The sequence below is a fragment of the Accipiter gentilis genome, chromosome 7, assembly GCF_929443795.1.
Source record: "Accipiter gentilis chromosome 7, bAccGen1.1, whole genome shotgun sequence".
Classification (NCBI taxonomy): Eukaryota; Metazoa; Chordata; class Aves; order Accipitriformes; family Accipitridae; genus Astur; species Astur gentilis.
This window is the reverse complement of record NC_064886.1, coordinates 24,358,861-24,379,542: the sequence shown is the minus strand read 5'-3', so window position 1 is coordinate 24,379,542 and position 20,682 is coordinate 24,358,861. Positions and strand designations below refer to the sequence as shown.

General features: G+C 39.4%; 1 protein-coding gene across 1 annotated transcript; it reads left to right on the top strand.

Moving 5' to 3' along the window:
- Positions 1-1,624: 1,624 nt before the first annotated feature.
- On the top strand, positions 1,625-20,359 carry PLA2G15 (phospholipase A2 group XV). Its single transcript, XM_049805303.1, has 6 exons — positions 1,625-1,859; positions 9,831-9,987; positions 11,460-11,578; positions 13,158-13,256; positions 13,658-13,882; positions 17,826-20,359. Exons 1-6 carry the CDS (start codon positions 1,712-1,714, stop codon positions 18,335-18,337), a joined length of 1,260 nt encoding a protein of 419 aa, XP_049661260.1. The 5' UTR covers positions 1,625-1,711; the 3' UTR covers positions 18,338-20,359.
- The last annotated feature ends 323 nt before the right edge of the window (positions 20,360-20,682 follow it).

Genomic DNA, 20,682 nt, shown 5'->3' with positions numbered 1-20,682 from the left:
AGCTGCATTGAAAATAGTAAGTCTAGATTTAGACTTAGCCTTAGCTTCCTTCAGTGATTTGTTGCATTTTCTTCCTCTGTCTTATTTCAGGAGAAAGATGTGTTATCCTCCTCCTTCCATGTCAAAGCCAAGCCACCCCCATCATTTTTCTAACCTTCTGTCAATAGACTACGTATATGTTTTACCAGATTCTGACTTCATGCACAATCTTTTCAACGTGCCTTTCTGCAGCAGTTATAAATGTTGTTGAATACCGAATTCAATGAGGCAAGAACAGCTTCAATTTTATACCTTACAGTGTGTATAGCTGGTAAGAGTTACCAATTCAATGAGTAGTTTTCTACTTCTACTTGCCTCTTACTCCCCTGTCTTCATTTGTGATATTGTTCACGCTACTATTCGAGGTAGGAATATTTCTGAAATTAGTAGACACACTGAGGGCTGTAGGAAGCTGTGAAGCAGAAACTGTAGTGCCCTTGTTGCAAAGTAACCCTATCAGAAATAGCTTTACACTGAGCATGAATTGGTAACACCTGGCTCAGAACGTATATTTCCACAGCAGTAGTAGGTACGTGAGCCAACCAAGGAAACCTTGTCTTGCCCATGAGCACAATCATGACTGATCATGAGATGTCATTACACTGCTACCAAGTACTATTTTTTTCTCCATTTAGTTTCTGCTTCCGTGGATACCCTTCTTCCTCCCCTTCAACAACCAGACACCCACCAAACGACACGTACTTAAAACTGAGCACGTAACTCCCACTAACTGGTATTGCTGAAGCGCAAACGCTTATATCCCTTCTGGTTTTAAATGACTGTAATTAGAAGTCTACATGTTCTTGTTACGTGTATAAAGGCCTAACGATTTTTTTTCAGGATTGCCAAATGCCTGACCTCAATGATACTCTGTACCAATTAGCTGTCACGTTAGTCAGGTGTTGCCTGAAGTACAGCTACGCCCATGAGCTTTTGTATCAGATACCCCGTCCCTCGACTGTGTAAGACTAAAATTCCTAGCTCTGCTAAGAATTTTTGGTCTTCCTTAAGACATTCTGACCATGCCGCTCATGGGCTACCTATTTTTATGCATAAGCTTTGCGGCAAAGGCCCCTTACTTCACTTTCAGAAATCGTCACGATCACACAGCTGTAGATGTAGTAACGTGAGACAAAAGGTGTTCCTCCCGCACCACGTCTCCCTCCCTAAATGGGTGCTGCCAGCCGGGACCAGAGGCCTCAGCCCGCACCCGCGGGGCGCCCTACCTGTCCGCTATGCCTCACACGGGCCGGGCCGGGCCAGGCCGGGGCCGCGGCTGCGGCACGGGCCGCGGCAGCCGGGGCCCCCCGAAAGGCAGGGCGCCCGCCACATTTACAGAGGTTTCTGCGGGGCCGGGCACCCAGCGGGACCGTTACGGCTGAGGGGAGCGCAGTTTCCCGCCTCCGCCGCCGCTGCCGCCGCCTGAGGAGAGCCCGCGAGCCGAGCCCGCCTGCGGCTGCTGCGAGAAGCGAGGTCGCGCGGCGGCTCCCCCTCTCCGCAATCGGCTGATGACGCCTGCGGGGGCGGGGCCGGCTGCCGCCGGGGCGGGGCGGGGCGGGCCCTTTTCTGGCCGGGCCGGGCCGGGCAGCAGGGCTGCACTCCGGCGGCGGCAGCCCCGGCGGAGTGGAGGCGGCGGCGGCGGCTCCCGGCCCCGGGGTTATGCGCTGGGGTGATGGTACCGCCGGCGGGCGCTAGGCTCCTCCCGCCCTCGGGAGGGAGCCCCTTCCTCAGCCTCGTTCTCCTCCTGCTGCTGCTGCTTTTCTGCCCCGGCGGCGGGTGCCTGCCGCGCCGCCGGCCCGCGGGGCCGCCCGTGGTGCTGGGTAAGAGCCGGGGCGTCGGCGGTGCGTGGGTCTGGCGCCGTGGAACCGCGTCGAGCCCGCTGTCCCTGCCGTCGCACCCCTGGCAGGGTAGGCGGCGGGAGGCCCCGGGCACTGCGGAGCGAGCGGGGTGCGGTGGGCACGGCCGCGGGGGTGCGCGCCCCGCCCGCCCGGCGGCCGCCGCCGCCGCTGCCCGGGGGTCTCCGGGGCGTTTCGCTCAGCGACCCCGCTTTGTGGGCGCCCCGGTTGCTGCGGGCACCGGGGCGGGGCGTACGGAGCGTCTTCTCCGTAACCCTGCCCCGGCGCTGACAGCCCCGTCCCTGGCCCGGCCGCAAAAGCGAAAAACACAGGCCCGGGTAGGGGGGGGCGGGACGGGACACGAACGTGCCGAAAACATTAGGTTGCCTTTGCTCGCCAGTGGGCGTGGGAAGAACGGGGCTCGCTTAAATACGTGTTTAGCTCCTCAGCTAAAAGCAGGCCCTCGTTTCCCAAGTTTTTGCTCCATGTGAACCTTTCCTAAAAGAGGCTGGAGTCGGATGTGGGAAGAGAAGTGACTGGGTGTTACAGCAGCCCAACTACAAGCGTTTAAAAAAGAATAGGCTTATTTCATGGCACAAGGTAGAAAAAGAATATTGATTACTGGCCTGTGGTTTCACCTGTTAACAAGAACCAGTTTGTAACAGATGTGTGGAAAGTATTCCTATAATAGGTACTAAGTAATATTTGTTAGATGCTTTTTGTACCCGTTGATAAGAAGAATCATAAATAAATTTTAAATGTTTTAATAACTTGTCTGCTGAAATTGTAGTTCTTAAGCATTCCTATATATTAATTAAGTGCATTCGGTGATATGTCAGTAGTCAGTCCTGTGAATGTATTCAGTATGCTGTATGTTCTTATTACACAATTAGCCTTGATGGTGAAGGGGGAAGAAAGATCAAGAAAATGGGAAAAAGATAATCAGTGGAACACTGTTCAGTTTAAGCTCCATTTATTTATAATAATTTAGGCTCTGTTGTTGACTTCAGTACTACTGTTACGAACTTCTGACATAAAAGGGTAAATGCCAGGCAAGAACTTTTTTAGAGATGCTGTGTATCTCGGGACCACCATGTACAAATTCACAGTTCTTAATAGATGGCTGAACTAACTGAGAGGATGTAGATTTAGAAGTAGAAACTGCAAAAGGATGTGCGAAGAGGCTGGAGTTAAAGTGTGAACAAAAATTATTGGGAGTTCTGTCTGTGAAGGTTAGAAGCGATCTTTTATCCCATCTTTCCACTCTGTAATGCTGGGTTTTAGCAATAAACTTTGGCGCTTACTCCAGTGCAGGCTTCTTGACGGTAAAGGTGATAGTGTTTTAGTTGCTGATCCAATATTCAATTCTAGCTATGAAGGAATTGAAGAAGACTTAAAAGCAATTGGGATAAAGGGATACTGATTATAGAAGCATGGAGTTACTACTGATGGATCTACTGTAAGTATGTGTGTTCCTTAAGGATGCTTTTAAAAAACATGGCTGACCTACATTTTGTTTTCCTAAGAGACATTCTGGTAAATACTGTGTGGCTGATCAGACAGTCATCAATGATTGCTTTAAAACACAGACTTTCTTGCTATTACAGTGAATTTTCATCAAATGCTACAGAACTTGCATCTCTGACTATTCTAGTCAGTGTCTGTGTTTTAAAATTTGCTGGTTTTGCTGCCCAGTCCTGACCTGTCCAGAAAGTGAAGATTCAATGGGTTTTAACGTAAACAATTTTTTTGGGTTGTCTCTATGTTTGAGAAAGTAGGCGCTCCTAGGGAGCGATTTGCTCTAACTGCCTATTGTAAAATACCATGTTTTTTTGATGTATAGAAATGACTGTCGTAAAAACACCTGCACTAAGAGCTTAGCTTCAATTAGACATGACATGGGCAGTGAAGGTCAAACAAATAAAGGAGAGGAAGGAGTGACTGTCGGTCACTCTGGTTCTGTATCAAATGTTCTCATCTTGATTCTAGTTAACTTTTCACGACCTTTTCTTCACCCCTCTTGCGTATGTGACAAGATAAGCTTTTCAGGAATTACTGCGATGAGGATGGTAGAAGGGTTTAGGACAATCATTTAGGGAGGCATTCGAAGTGCTGGCTTAACACAGGTGTTTGGGAGAGGGGAGAAAAACACACATTGCACTGGAACCACAAATGCAAAAGGAGATGGAGATGTGTATGCAAGGCTGCATAATACAGGCCTATACAAGCCTGAGATGGTTTTGGAGCCCATACAAGAGAGGGGATACAGCATTGAGCCTCCTGACTTATCAGGTTGGCATCTAGACCCTTAATTCCTGATACGTGTTCAGTTTTTAAATATGCTTTTATCTTGTAGTAAATATGGTCTTATGATCTAAGCATTCACTTTTGGTCCGCTTGGAAGGTAAAACTCAAGCAGAAAGGGGAGTTAACAAGTTTGGTCTTATTCTGTGCGTGGCAAGCTGGCTATCCGATCTTAAGGAATAAAGAAAGAAGGAATGCTGTTTAAAGGAATGTTGTCAACATAATGATCACTTCATAAATGTTTTAGACTGGTGATGGTCACAGGATGCAGTGTAACTTGCTCTCAAATTTTTCACGTAATGACCCCACTTGCAGTTGCAGCCTGTGCTTATGCAAGTAACGGTGGAGGAAGTAGAGCAGTAGTTTGCAAATACGGGGCATGGCTCATATATGGGTAACTTTTGTTCTGCTCCCCAAGTACTAACAAAATACTGCTGCTAGGAATATAAGATCTGAAAAGAGATGAGCTGCTTGAATACAACCTTGTAACTATTGGCTGTAGTTGTGGTGGCAACAGATCTTGGTTTTGCAGAGCCCTCTAACTGGCTCAGGTGAAGTGTGGTTCTGTGACACAGCTAAGCCAATCTAACAGCTCATTAGTGCTCCCCCAGCTTTCCTTGAGCCTGCTTATTGGCTGCTTTGTGGAGTTGTTTGTCTTGATAAAGCATGAGAAAATTAACCTGTTGAGGAAGAAGTGATTAATTTTATAGTTGAATTATCTTAATGGAGGAGCTGGCACAAGGAATGTGGAGAGTGGCACCACTCCATTTGGATTAGGTTATTTTTTTTAAGCTGATCTGCATATCATCAAATGGTGCCTTAGTAGCAGCAGCTACTATGCCTGAAGATCATGCTTGTATGTACCAACGGAGCAAGACCAGGGACCAAACTGACACGGGTAGTAACTGACAGCAAAATACTGCAATGCAATTGCTCAGTTTTCCCTGAGCTTTAAATAACAAAGCATCAAAGGGTATTCATATCATAGTGGTACTAGAGAAGAAGAAACACAAAGTAAAAGTCAAAACTTTACTTTCAGAGTCCTGCCTGAAGGCTTGATATCAAAGACACAATGCTTATAAAATGTAAGGTGATTCTCTTGTTTTTGGGGAAAAGGGGACTACTTAAGATACTGAATTGCTTTCATGCCTTTTTTTTTAAGATTTTCCTAGTCAGCCAGGACAATATATTCACATAGGAATATCTCCTTTAAGAACAAGGATAACTTACTCAATATCTCTGCTCTACTGACAATATCTACTAAAAAATACATATATACACTGTACAAGTACTTCTGGATATCTGCCTCATGTTTACATGCGATTATAATATTTTTGCGCTTAACAGTTTGGTCACATATGCAACATGCTTGTCTTCTAATGCTTGCAGCAAGAAGTTCCTTTATTTTGTGGTTGCTCTTCCTCCTTCATTTTCTCATAGTCCATCGATAATCACTGCATACTATCTCATGTCTTATCAATTTTGGGAGCTGATAACCTGTCCTTATAAGATCAGTGGTGGATTCACTGAACTCTTTACCTTTTTAGAGCTGACTCAACACAATTACTATATCAATGTTCTGATACCTTCTGCAAACAATTTGTTAGGTACTTGGCTAAAGTTTTCTAGAAAGACACCTAAATGAAGTTTGTTAATAATTGATTTACATGCAAACGAGGTTTGTCTGTGGATTCCTGCTGACTGCTAATTGAGGTGTGTGTGTTTGTATGGTCAGCTGGCTAGATGTCAGGAGTGATTTAAATGTTTATGCCTCATGTGATCTGAGGTATCTAGAAGTATCATGTGAGATGTTGTTTGCTTTCTTGTTCCTAATTTTAAACACGAGCCTTTTCTGTGGCAGTCTATCATGGAGTCTATGAGCTACTTTGAGACATTCTCCTTAGAGAACTGTGGTCAGAGTTTAAAATTAATTTTCCAGAAAACTTGGTTCATTTTGAAGGCATGCTAATTTATAGAACCAAAAAGATGACAGTTATTTGAGGAAATTATGCCAGTTAAAAAGTTACAATAGTTGATATATGTCCAAAGGCATTTGCATTTCGAAGTAGTAAAAAAGTACCAGTTGATGGCCTCTCTGCCACACAAACAATAGATTGCCCCCCCCTCCCCATTATATAGGTACAATTTTTTTTTGTCCCAAATGAAATTTAAGGTCCCCCTATTCATGGCTTTTGTTGAACGTCCTTTTCTCTTTGCTTCCTGAGCGGTATTAAGGCAAGTCACTTTCCAGGGTGCAATTTCCTTATTGTCTTCTGTTGGGAACTGTGAGTCAGTCATTAAGACTTAAGGATAGTGATAGGCAGGAGTGTCAATGTATCCTAAAGCTAGTTATTGTAGTTCCCAGGAAAAGTCTGTAACCTCTTTTAAACTCTCAAATTAAATTTGTAAATGTGCTTGCCATAAAGCTTAATGAAACAAGAACACATCCCAGAAGGAGATCTACTAGCTTTGTCAGGGTAGTTGGGGAAAAAAAAAGGGGGGGGGGGGAAAAAAGGCAAAGGATACTAGATGGGAAGTGAATTGGGTTCATGGCTGTATTAGAATTAATTCTGTTGGGATTAATGTCTTTGTGAAAAATGAGAATATGCTAGAACTAACAGATCATCAAACCTGATGGAAACACTTTCTGCTGTATATGAAATCTTATTATATTTCCAAATCTCATAGTTCAGAAGTCAATACATGTATTACACAACTACAAATTAGGGAAGCAAGGGTACTGCTTGAGATCTTTTCTTGGACATCCAGTTTTAACTAGTGCTAATCTATTTTGCAGAACTAAGCTTGCCAGTTATTTTGTACATCTGTGAGGTCAGTCTGCAGGCTTTAAGAAGTAAGAACTTTCTGTAATGTTTCCAGCAAGAAGGCTTAGAAACTACAGATAATGGTAGATGAGAAGATGAGAAAAATTGCTTACAGATTACTCTGCCCACAGATGCTTTGTGTGTATGGCCTGAAAGCAAAGGGAAGTGTGTTTTTTTCTACTGCTTTCAAATTCCATCACAGAAAATTCAGAAAGGTCTGTCCTTATCCTACAGAATTAATCTTCAATGTGATCTATTTTTAACTTGTTACTTATCAAAAAGCCACTAAGTAGTTCTCCAGCCAAAATGTAAATCATTAACGTTGTTAAATTGTGTGGGGTGAGGACTGAAGATCTTGCATGTTTCTCTCTATAATGTGAAAAATCAAAATTTGCATTTTGTTCCCTACAGCTTCATCATGAACCCTATTCAGCTTGCAGAATGTACTTTAGAAAATAAAACATGAGTTGTGAATTACAGTGATTAGCAGTTTCACTGTTAATATGGAAATGTAAACCTGAAAAAACCTTTTTCTTAATCCCTGCTTTATAAGCAAATGGGCATCATGCCTGCACCTGAGACTATTTTTTAACTCCAGTATTGTATCTTGGCACAGGTGGAATTTGCCCCTTATGTTTTGTTTAGAATTACATAAAATTACTGCTTTCCAACTTGTTCCTTATCATTCCTTAAGTAAAAATTAGTATGTAATGTTTTTCATCTGCTATGAATTGGACACAGGAGCACATCCTCTATCCTCAAGCTTCTTGAAGATAAAATTTTTTAACCAAATTAAACTTGCAGTTAATCTAAGATCATTCCATTAAGTCCAAGCGAGACTTTGTATAGTTTCCGGCTTTCAGTACTCTTTTTGATACATTTATCTTGATTATAATCTGAAACTTCTTCGGTTCTGAGTCTTCCTACTCTGAGCAGGAGTGCTTATGATTATTTGAGCGCTGTTTGGAAAACTCAGCAAGTTCTTAAAACTCTGATACTCCAGATGTTTGTTTAAGTCTTTGAAAGGTATCTTTGCTGGAAGAGTTTGATTTTTACACAAGGAAATGAGATTCCAGGGTAGAACAGAATGTCACTCTTCTACTTTGTTTTGCATTGAAACTGATGACAAAATCAACCTGTTCTGTCCTTGGCAGGTCTGCTGCTGCAACTGGCCAGCCGTGAATGATTGATATAAATAGAATTACACTCTGTTCCTTTTCTAATTAGAAGCACTGATACAGCACAGGCACGAGACTGTGGAACAAGCTGTTGCCTTATAGTTCTATAAGCAATAACTAAACAGCATTTTGTGAGGTTACCAGACTGAACTTCAGTAAACTCTTTCTAGGGTGTGATGCAATACTATAATCTCCCTTACTATGCTTTCCAGTATATCAGAGTCCTTGAAATATGACCTAAAATAAACTGTGGTCAGCTACTGGGTCTTTTAACCTAATGAGAAAGTAGAGGTAGTTAATAAAGAAATCCTGAGGTGTATCTTTTCTGCAGTGGTTGAAGGTTGTAAGAGTATGGTTGTTCAGTTCTATAGTTTGAGGTTCTGTCCTTTTTCAGTTCTGCAGTGTTCCTCTGAAAGCCTATCTGGCTTTCCAGTTAAATTAGGTGTTCCACTAAAAGGTAATATCTCTTTTCTTTAAACCATTGCTAAGTATCAGAGTTCTATAGAAAAACTGTTATGATTAAATAATTTACTGAAGTGGGGAAAAAAGAAAAGCAAATGTAAGGGTAGGCCTGCATTAAAAAAAATTCAAAATTAAACACTGACAAGTAAATAGGATAAAGTTATGCACACACTGAAAATGTGGGAGGGTGTGGAGCTGAAAGGGGTGGGCGGAACCCTTAAGAAGTGCCTAACTCCTACATTTTGCTAATTCAGAGAAACTTTTCAGTTACTGAAGTATCTTTGCCTTTCTGGTTGTTGAGGAAAAAAATGATTAAACATAACAATGTAAGAAATTTCTCTGGAAATTTGCTGTTGAAAATTGTAAGAGCATTTTTTTTATCTTGGTTCTAATTTAGAAATAATATTCCTGTCTCTAGTGTTTAAAATAAATAAAGGAAAAGAAAATTTCATCAAAGGAATACTGGTATTTGGTATATGCCTTTAAGAACTGTGCACTTCAGAGAAGGTACAAATACAAGACCCTTCCCTCCAAGTATTACTGATGTAATGTATCAAAAAAGTGAAGATCGAAACTGTTGTTGCATCCAAACATGATGTAAAAGATATGAAAAAATATATTTGGATGATTATGCTAGGCAACTAAATCTTGTGTAGCAAAAGTGCAGTTGGAGGTGAAGAAGTAAAAATAAAAAACATAAATGGAGCTGCTTTCACTTTTCACTTTTTTAATGTCAAATTGATAGTTTGCAGGCAACTGTTTAAAGAGAACAGAAAGAGTTGCATGTGCAGTTGTAATACTCTGAAGAAAAAAAAATCTTCCAGAAAGATTCAGTTTGCACTTTAAAACACAGGTGATTTTAGTAATGTCCAAGACCATCTGTTTTTCATACCCATGGCCTAACATGACCTGTTCCTATACAGTCTGCTTCTTGAAGATATGAACTGTTGATCCAGAACTATTCTACATGGTGGTTCCCCACTGATGATTTTTGAAAATCCAAATATTTTTAGTGGAAAATGTGCATGCAGTTATTTGTTCTTACGTAATATTTTTTTATCCAGTTACAAAACTTAATGGTATCTTTGGATGTAGTGATACAGCATATGAGGGCTACAGTATTAAGATGTGTATATTGTAATGTAAAATGTTACACACTTTAAGTGTCTTGTTTTTATATCTTTCAGTTCCAGGGGACTTAGGTAATCAGCTGGAAGCAAAGTTAGATAAGCCATCAGTAGTGCATTATCTATGCTCCAAGAAGACAGACAGTTATTTTACACTCTGGCTGAATTTAGAATTGCTTCTGCCTGTCATCATTGACTGCTGGATTGATAATATCAGGTAAGACTAGAAATGTTGGTCTTTGCAGTTACCTCCTTTCGTTAGACTGACATGCTTTGTACAGAATGGCTGCCTTAAACTTTCTTTTCTGATTCAAGACCAGTAAAAGAAATGACTTGGAATTCTGCTAGGTAGAGTAACAGGATGAATCAGAAGATGTGGCTCTTGCATCTCAGGTAGCTGTTCATCAGTGATGAAAAACAGAGGTTGTCTTGGTTTCTTTCACTTTCTCTCCTACCAGTTACCCAGTGTTGGTTTGGGCACTTATCAGACACTTCTAAAGCAGAACACTTTCTGCTTTTTTGATGAGTTACTTAAGTTTTGATGAGGCAAGGGGGAAGGAGGTACATTGGGCAGCTCAGAGGGGACAGGCAGGAGGAATGTGAGCTTGCACTTTTGCTGTCAGTGGCAGTCTCGCAGGCAGTTGAGACGCACCGTGTCCTTCGAGGGCAGTCAGGAAGTCTGTCCAGAATTATTTTGGTTTAAAACATTGCCTAATTTAAAGCATCCAGACTATTTCATCATTCAGTCTGCTTCATTAATGTTCCTGTAAAAACTGTATAAAAACCTCTCTAAAAACAAGAAATACTTAGCTTGTGCAATTTAAAAATATTGTATTGGCATGCTGCTCTTTTATGTGAATATACTGAGCTGTTGTGTAGTTTTACTTCTGCTTTATGTCCTGCTATATGCCTTAGAGGTTAGAGATTTATGGTGTGTGAAGAATTGAGTATCAATTCAGATTCTAAGACTCTATCTAGGGGTTAAAACTTGCCAATGTATTGATATGATATTAAAAACAAATAAGCAAAACCCTGAAAATAATAATAATAATCGTAATAACAGTAAAGACCCTGACCCAATGCTCTGGATTCTTCGTATCTCGAATTGATTTGAAAAATATCTATAAAACAGTCAATACTGCTGTGTGTTTCCTAAGGTACCAATAGTTAGTCAAGAAATATCAACTACTCCCTTATGCTGGTACGGGTGTTCTAGTTAAACAGAAATTAAATATTTTCATCTAGGAGAATTTTTCCGATATCTGATTTTACAGGTATTTTATCTTCTACTGCTACATTCTTAATGTTCTTGACAAGTCTTCTCTATTGTGTGGCTTGATGCAAAGTGAAATGGCATAGAACTACATAAAGTAGCTTATATTCTAAAGTTGAAGTTCAGCCACAATTCTGTATACTTAGTTTTATAGAGAAGATAAGTCTCAGATTCTGCCTGTAAAGCATTAAACCAAAATAATTGTTTGCATTGTATAACCTCTTAACCATTAAGTACTCTTGTCATGCCTGCCTGGGTTTTTTTGTTTTATTTTTTCTTCTCGGTAATAGCACTTAAAGTTCTTGTTACTGCACTCAGAATGTAAGATCCAATGTAGTTGAGAGTTGTCATGTGGTAATATGACATGTTTCATGTTTTTCTCTCTCCCCCCCCGTTCCCCCCCGTCCCTTGCCCAGGCTGGTATATAATCGAACAAGTAAGATTACAGAACCACCAGATGGAGTGGATATTAGAGTCCCAGGTTTTGGGCAGACTTTTTCCTTGGAATTCCTTGACCCAAGTAAAAGGAGCGTTGGTATGTACAAGCTGCATCTGAAGTGCTTTGTCACCTGTAGGATTTTTCTAGTGTGACTTTATAAAACAAGCTACTGAAATGTGATTTCAAATTGCAGTTCTGTTTAAAAGTAGAAAAACTGACTTTTTTGTTGTTTGTTTTTTGGTAGTAGGGTAGCACATGGCTCACTTAGCTTTTAAGTGTTTTCATTGTATTGTCTTGTCTGTTGTTTGGCCTGATAGATTGAGACAAGAAGATTCCATGTTACTTAGTCTTGTGCCAAATTTAAGTTCTCTGGATGAAACTTGAGTAGGTGCTTTGAAGACAGATGCTTTTGGAAAATGAGATGGGTTGAACAGAAAATTCTGTGATGGAAGCTTGACAAGCAAAACCAAAATAAACCCACTTCATTTCAGCTTGGTTCTGAGTAAGGCACTCTTTGGCCTTAGGAATGAGTTAATGGGCTTGGGAGATACTGTACCACGCTCTGTAGTTCCCCGTCTTTTGTTGGTGTCAGAATAATTATATAATCACACTTGTGCTGCAAAAGATTTCTGCATTAATGTGTTTACAGGGGTTTTTAGTGTTTTTGTAGAAGTAATCTTTCAGAAAATACTGAATCTGATAAGCTTGTGTGAGTAGTTGTTAGCTGTGGCTGAAGACTTAAGTAACTTAGCAGCCAGTAGTGCACTGAGCATGTGCTTCATAGCATGGATTTCTTTTCTTTAGGTAGCGATCTCCAGAAGGGCAGTAATGTGCTTAATGATCTTCACTAGATGAGTCTCATAACCAGAACAGGGCCATATATAAAATTGCTTCTGTTCATTTTGGGGACTATATGATAAGCATTCAAGACTGAGTGAGGTTTTGCTCCAAACTTAAATATGACTGATATTCAATAGGATGTTTTGACACTTAATCTTTCAAAGTGTTATGCGATGCATTTAATTGTGGTAATACTTAAACCCTATGTGTCAAAGCTTGTAATATGTAACATATTTCAATGAGTAACTTTAGCCAGTCTGCAAATGTTTCCCTTCTTTGCTATTAAAGCATTATTATGTTCAGTCACTTAAGTCTTAGTCTACTACCTGATAGAAAAAAAGTTTTGGGGTAGTTTCCAGAATTTTGCCCTGGGGTACACTGTAAGCATTTGTTTCCAAGAATAAATGTTGGTGAGGTCCAGACCAACCTTTATGAATGTATTATATACTCTACCTGAAGTTAATCTGCAATCAACAAAAGCTAGGACTCTAATGTAGTAATTTCTTAGATGTCTTACCCTTGAACTGTAAAGAATACATTTCTGCTGCAGAGAATTTATCCATTCTGTATATACCACATTTTGCTACCACATTTGATAGATCAGCCAACTAGAAGGAAGTTTTAATAATGGTATTCTCTCACTTTTGGGGGACAGTGGGCAGAACTAATTTTAACACACAGCTTTCTAGATTGTCAAAGATTAAGACTACAGTTTTAATGTCTGAATATATGGTATCAGAGATAATGCTTCCACAACTTTGTTTTGCGATAGTGTCTGATGGCTGCTTCTAATGCTAATCTTTTCACTGTTCTGTTTCTTATCTGATGTCTACAGGCAGTTACTTTTATATGCTGGTGCAGAGTTTAGTAGATTGGGGCTACAAACGCGATGAAGATGTACGAGGAGCACCTTATGACTGGCGAAAGGCACCAAGTAAATAACATTGTTAATTGAATAAAATGTTGACTCTCCCAGACAGCAAAAAATGTTTTGGGTCTCTTCTCCCATCCCACCTCTACAATTATACTTAAAAACCCTTAATTTTTACTAGTTCTTGGGCCGGGGTACCCCTAGACCCAGATGAAAGTTGTGTGGTGTGGTTTCTTTTTTTCCTTGCTACTTAAGACTTGCTTAAAAACAAAACAACAAAAAAGCCACGCTACCAAAACACATCCCCATAAACCTCCCCCCCCCCCACCCGCCCTTAATACTGGAATTTCTAAGCTCTGCATTATTAATTCTACAGACAGTTAAAAAATTAACACTTTAAAGAATTGTGTTGATGTTCAGCATTCACAATTAATAACTGTGTAACCTGTATATGTTTACTTCAGATGAGAATGGAGACTATTTTGTGGCCCTTCGCAAGATGATAGAGCTAATGTATGAGCAGTATGGAAGTCCTGTTGTCTTAATTGCCCACAGTATGGGTAATATGTACACCCTCTATTTCCTCAACCATCAGACTCAGGATTGGAAAGACAAGTACATAAAGGATTATGTGTCATTAGGTGCTCCATGGGGAGGAGTGGCTAAAACTCTCCGTGTGCTGGCTTCAGGTAGGTAACTTGAGCATTTGCAATGTATTTTGTTAGCAGTGTAAGACACTAACTAGACTGTTAACTGTAAGACTAGAGGATGAGAGTTTAAGGAACTATGAAGTGAAAAATAGTTTTTTCATAAGTGATAGCAACTTTGTTTCAAGCCCTGTGACCGGACTGTCATTCTTTATGTTTGTGGGAGTGGACTGAATTTTTTTTACATCCTGTAACCAGGAGCTGTGTTGCCTCTTGACCTCTCCTAACCTATTTTCAGCAGATTGTTGTCATCTTCTGTTTGGCCTGGTGTCTTCTATTTCTGTCAATTCTGTCTCCAGCCTGATTGCTCTCTGTTCAGTATTGCAAAGCTAACAAGGACTCCAGAGCATTCAGTTGTTTCCTTTGATTAAAGATCACACAGCTGCTTGAGGTTAACATTAAGGGAAACTTGTAGACATGGTGGTAAAGTGGTGCCCGCAGCACAAAAGCCTGTTGAAGGTTATAACTCTACAGGTAAGGAAAGTGTATCTTTGAGATCGTGGGTTTAGCATACTAGATATGCCTGACGCTGGAGAGGGGGGGAAAAAAAGCATAACCTATTTCACTAAGTAACTGCAAATGACTGATGGAAAAAGTTCACTTACCCCATCGTATGGTACCATAATTATTTCATGTGCTTTGGCATTTAGTTCATGATGTTTGGGGCTTGGTTTTTTTAGCTTGTTTCTGACTTGTTAGCTTTGGATATCACTATCTTCCTAAACAAAGCTGACATCAGAAACTGGACTTCATCAAAATGCAGAACGCACAGCAAGTGCCAGTCATGCATGGACAGATCAAAGAACACTTTGCTTACCAAAGGCATTTGATTCTGAATAGTAGTGCATAGCTCAGTTACTAATTAGAAAACTTAAATTGGATGTTTGTATTGAGTTATACATTGTTAAATCTATTGCAATGGCACTGTAAAAATTAATATCCCTTTTCTCATAGGCTTCTGTGACAAGTTTGCATGCTACAGAAATGGCAGGAAGTGAGCAATGTTAACTTCATAAATTTCCACATGATTATATAAAATTCCACTGTCCCAGATTTCTGCTGGATTAAACTTTTATGCTTCATGTCTTGTTCATCCTTTGTAATGCGTCTCATCCAAAGTGGCTAGCTATACAAATGCATAATGAATAGTTGAATTTCTACTAAAATGTAGTCACCTTTTAGTCTGTATGTCTGTAATAAACTCCATGTTTTAGAGCAGAAATTCAAGAATCGTGTAGGAAAGTTAAATGGGCAGAACGTAATATCAGAATGCACATTTTTATGCTAGTTCTGTCTAAAATATCTGTAGTAAATCACCACCATCAGGCAGTTAATACTTGGATTACATTATTAAAGAGTTTCTAAAACTGACATTATCAGGATGTTAGTACGCAGAGGAATTGTTGCTTTAAAGAAAAATACTGCATTGCTGCAGGAAAGACAAGGCAAGCTATGAATGCATTCTTTCTGCTCCCATTCCTGTTTATAATATGGTAATGGCTAAGAACTGTATGTCAAATCCACAGTTGTGTTATTAAAGTGGTAAACAGTACACAGGTGGAATTGTTTTCTCTAGAACTTCTGTAATACTTCCTGCTACTTATTCACGTGCTATGCAAGATCAATACTTATATCATTACAATTCCAGTGCCAATAAAGTGAGGAGGTTCTTCCCACTACAGTGACCAAAGACACAAAGTTCACTCTGGTGGCTTGGTGTGGGTTGTTTTTTGGGTTGTGGGTTTTTTTGTCAGCTTGAGATGCTAGCAGTGTCTTCCTTAGACCTAATACTTTGTTCACTATAATGTCAATTACAGTCTGCCTGCTGACTTAAGCATGGTCTTGGCTGTATAGTACTTCTGCACTTCAGAGAAAAGTAAAGGATTTGATAAACATTTTGTAACAGTTCTGTAAGAGAAGGCTGGGATAGTCAGGTTCTGTGTTTGAGTATTCTACTGGAAATAAATTTTGTAAGCATTCCTTTCATTGTTCAATTCGGAACTTGGGCTTTCTTTGAAAACTGCCTAGTAGTATTCAGTAGCTTAGTGATGAGTGCATAGTTAAATATTTATACTACACCGTAATATGAAAATTTTTCAGGACCTTTGATTCTTGCTGTGCTCTTTTGAGTTTCCTTTTTATCTGTTTCAGAGTTATACTAGCCATGTCTCCATGTAGTCGTCCTAAAGATGGCATTGAAGACTGTGCTTTAGGTCTTCTTGCTGAAGCAATAGTGCCACCTTATGGAACTGAAAAATATACTTTGGTGCTATTTCAGGATTAGTGGTTTTGGTTTCAGTATTTCAATTTCTATGGTGTGGTTGACCTGGATCACTATGTGCTGTAACCACCTGGACCTAATAATGGAAATTCTGATTCAAAGTTCAGCTGACAAAAGAATTGAGGTGTGCCAGCCATTGTGATAATGGAAAATAGGTCTGATTAGGCAGTCACCATGAAAATAAACTCGGATCTGTCTCAGGGCTGGTTTGTTTTTTTTTATAAAAAATAGTTTGTTTCTAGTAATCACTGTATCTGCCACTTATTAAGCAGCTTTTAAGTTTGTGAAGATGCAAGAATAATGGTTAAAATATGAAGAAAGATGCATATAAACTGTAACTTAGTCATGTGTTTGAGCCATCTTTGGAACAAACTGCTAAGAAAACAATGGACTTGATGTCTACAAAAAAATTCTTGAAATGTTTTGGTCAAATACTAGTTCGGTAATAAGAGTAAGTTTAAATTTGATAAAATGTAACAATTTTGGTTTTATTGGGTATTGGATAATTTAAGACCTTTATTGATAATAAGCTCTAGCTCTCTAGATTTATATTATATTAAGACAACATAATGCCTTAAAGCTTGGCCAGCTGAAAACATTTCCCAATTATAGCAGTTATCAACTGGTCTTTCAAGAATTGTTGGTTTTGTCTGTTGTCCCCAACCCCCTTACCCTGGGAAAGATGTTTAGGTTACCAGAGTTGCTAGAAATATTACTGCTACATTAGAGAAAACCTGTGTTGTGAGCAGCACAAGTATTTTAGCAGCCCTGAAATGCTGACTGGAAGGGAAGATGCTGATACCAGCAATTTTCCATGGTTCCCACCAGAAGCTAACAAGCTCTAACTTTTTTTTCCTCCGAAGAACTATGCATAGAGACTGAATTGGTCATTGAGTGTAGCATTCTTTCTTGATAGCATAAGCAGAGACAGTAATACTTGCTTTGCTTCTGTTTCCTTTTATGATAGTTATCTTTTTAGGTAATTATTAAGAGTCTGCTATTTTCTTTCAGTTGTAGGCATGTTCTGGTAGGTTTTGTTAAAGGGAATGCATAAACTGGTAAAACACTATGCCAAATGGTAAATAAATCAATAGTAATTTTTATAGCTATCCTGAATGAAATACTGCTACTCTGCTTGTTTTGAATGTGCAAAATTTTAAACATTTCATTAAGCCTATAAAGTCTCTTCATGAGTTCTTAAATGTATGTGGATAGTAGTGTTTATCTGTTCTTTCAGCGAAAACATGATCTAGGTACCAGAATAGCTGTAAAACACATTTCCAGAAGATCATTTAAGACATAACTTGCAAATGGTATAAATAATGCCTAATAAAAACTGATTTCTTAATTGGGTCACACAGGAAATTTTTTCTCCTTTAAAAAGGAACATATTGGAAAGGTGGCAGTGTCCTTGGTTTGCCATTCATTCATCAACTTGTATTTAAATTTGTAAGTTACCAGAAGTTAGTCTGCAGAAGTTAATTATCAAGACAATTATAAAGGAGGGAAAACTTCTCAAATTGTCACTGTAAGCAAAGGGAATAATCTCTTTATTCATGTTATTGCTGTGAGTAGTAGTAATTGCTGCTGGTTGAGATTCATGCTTTGCTTTGTGTATAATGAAATTCCACTTTTTTTTTTAAGGTGACAACAACAGAATACCTGTTATCAGTTCACTCAAGATTAGAGACCAGCAGAGATCAGCGGTTTCCACAAATTGGATGCTTCCTTACAACTACACATGGCCTCCAGATAAGGTCTTTGTAAGCACACCTACAGCTAACTACACTCTTCAGGATTACAGAAAATTCTACAGGGATATCAATTTTGAAGATGGCTGGCTCATGAGACAAGACACTGAACACCTGGTCTACCAGATGACACCGCCTGGTGTGCGTATACACTGTCTTTATGGTACTGGTGTGGAAACACCCGATTCCTTCCATTATGAAAGTTTTCCTGACAAAGAACCCAAGATTCTTTACAGCGATGGGGATGGTACAGTAAACTTACAGAGTGCCTTGCAATGTCAAAAGTGGGTGGACATGCAAAAACAGGAAGTGGTGATATTTGAGCTTTCAGGAAATGAGCATATTCAAATGCTATCCAATGATACTACTATCTCCTACGTGAAAAAGCTGCTTTTTGATTTGTGATACCTTGTGTTGACAGTTATTTTCCTCACCTGTGATGCCTTCCCTTAAATATGGGAAAATACCTTTTAATCCCTTGATATTTAGATATTTGAATTATTTATTTTGTGTTCTTTTTTTTAAGGCTGTGTTTAAGAAGTTGTTTGGCGTCCTAAATGATCATTTGTCCCCTATTTGTGTTTATGATGCTTCATAGTATTTTCCATTCTGCAAATTTGCTCAAATATGCATTTTGGTGCCTCTGGTGTTGTGTCCAATATTCATACAGACTTTCCTTTGGAGATTGTGTAGCCCCTTGCACATACTACATAGAAGCATAGATACCTGAGTTCCTTTGTGTGGTCTTTGCAGGGTTTGGAGTGGGAGGGCTAGGAAGGATTGCAATTTTAGATGCCCATAAAACAAGGGAATGATATTAACAATTTGGGAAGCACAGTAAACTTTTTAAAAGGTCTTGCATATTCTGATCCACAGTTCCCAGTACCTTAATTTGTAAATGTGCATATCTACTAGCTAAGATAGCGAAGAGCTCTGCCTGGAACTGCACTACCTTTGTCATAATCTAGCCTTTCTTTTATTACAGCTCCTGGGGGGAAAAAAAAAAGTGTGTGAATTACTTGAAGCTTATTATTAGGTAACTTTTTTTTAAAAAGAAGAAATTGTTTGCTCAACTTGTAGAACCTGATTACATACAATCTGGAGTCTGAGGAATTCTCACTTTGTGCTTTATTTATCAATGAGGGAAAGAAGCTAAACAGTGGTTAGTGCTTGCAATAACTGTAGCTCTGTGGAGTAGCACATAAATTAAAGCTCATTGAATTGAATACTGGCAAACAGTCCATACAGTGCAGAATTACGTTGCTGGGTGAAAAGTGATCTTGTGTAGTAGAAGTGATAATGGATGGTGGGCATTAATTCAAAAAAGAAAAGTGAACTTCCTGAAATGGGGTGGGGAATGGAAGTCAGCATAATACAGTATGAAGTATAAACTTGTTCTCAGTCAATACTTAAGCTCTGATCCAGTTACTGATCAAGTAGTGATTGGAAGAACATTGCATTCAGCTGAAAAGCAACTCTACATTTTAAGACTAAAATCCATTTCTCATAGATTACAAGTTTCATTATTGCTGTTATAAGAAGTTGGGATACACTGTTCCTTAAATGTTTCTGTAAACTGCTGAATATGCAACTCTGTTAATTTCCTACAGTATCATTTTACTCAGTGTTTACAAAAAAAAAATTCAACTCTGAACTCCACAGAAATGATAGCCTAAGGGCCATCATATTTACAACCTTGATTACAGAAGTCCTGCTGGAGAAAGTTTCACTTGAAGATTCCTTTTGCTTGCTTTAAAACCAGTCACCCAGTTAGACTGCACTTAAGTTTTCTGAAAACACAATTTTGAATGCTTTCAAAATGCTAGGTCCTCCAAGAAAACTGTTTTAAGAGTTTCAGAAACTCATCAGAACTATTGAGGATTCATTACTTAAACTGAAGTTGTTGAAAGGGTAAAGTTTTTAACTACTTTGGTAGCATGCATAAAATGTTTGCTGCCATTAAATGTATTAATAAGATAAGTTGAAATGACAGTCTTGAACTCTTGTTACTGTAGAATGCAAACATTCTGGCACAGGAGATAAGTTAAAGGCTTTAAGTTTTAATTCAGAAATTACTTGTAAATGCAGAACAACTTGAACTAGGGTCATGGATAAGCTAAATAGGTTTTAACTTCCTTATTTAGCTTCGTTTTCCCCCCCTGCATTTGCCCTATTACTTTTGTTGAGAGTGAGTACACATTTTTCTCATTCTTAAAATGGAATGTTTATCTCGTCCTCAGTTTCCCAGGAACCTACAGTTCAGCAGCAATATTGCCTAGACTTTTCCAGAGTAAGTACTGAGTTGCCCCAAGTAATTTGTAATTGGTAACTGTTAAAATGGGGGGGGGGACCCAAATAAACAGAAAACCCAACAAAACCCAAACCAAAAAACCCCAAACCCTGCCCCTGAACCCAAACAACACCACCACCACCCACAAAAAAAGTCCTTTGGCCAAGTGTTCTATTTTATGCAGGGCTGTCAGCTGGATAAGCTTCAGGCTTGTGTTCCAAGACTGCTCAAAGATGATAAAGCTCTTCCTGTGGTCTGACTCAATTTTTGAATAAATTGCTATGTTACTGGTTTACAACAGAAAGAAATGACAGAAAACAGCTTATCACAATCTGTATTTCTTGCTGAAGTAGAATGCCTGTTAATAAGCACTGGAATGAGTGGAGCTGGAGGCTGTATTGCAGGATACCAACATGGGCATGAAGGGCTGAAAAAAATGAGAAAAGAACATGGGTAAACA

Bases quoted from the DNA above. Each gene is read 5' to 3' on its own strand.
- PLA2G15 (XM_049805303.1), top strand. From the start codon at position 1,712: ATGGTACCGCCGGCGGGCGCTAGGCTCCTCCCGCCCTCGGGAGGGAGC. The intron at 9,988-11,459 runs GTAAGACTAGAA...TCCCTTGCCCAG, and splicing joins TGCTGGATTGATAATATCAG to GCTGGTATATAATCGAACAA. The intron at 11,579-13,157 runs GTATGTACAAGC...TGATGTCTACAG, and splicing joins CCCAAGTAAAAGGAGCGTTG to GCAGTTACTTTTATATGCTG.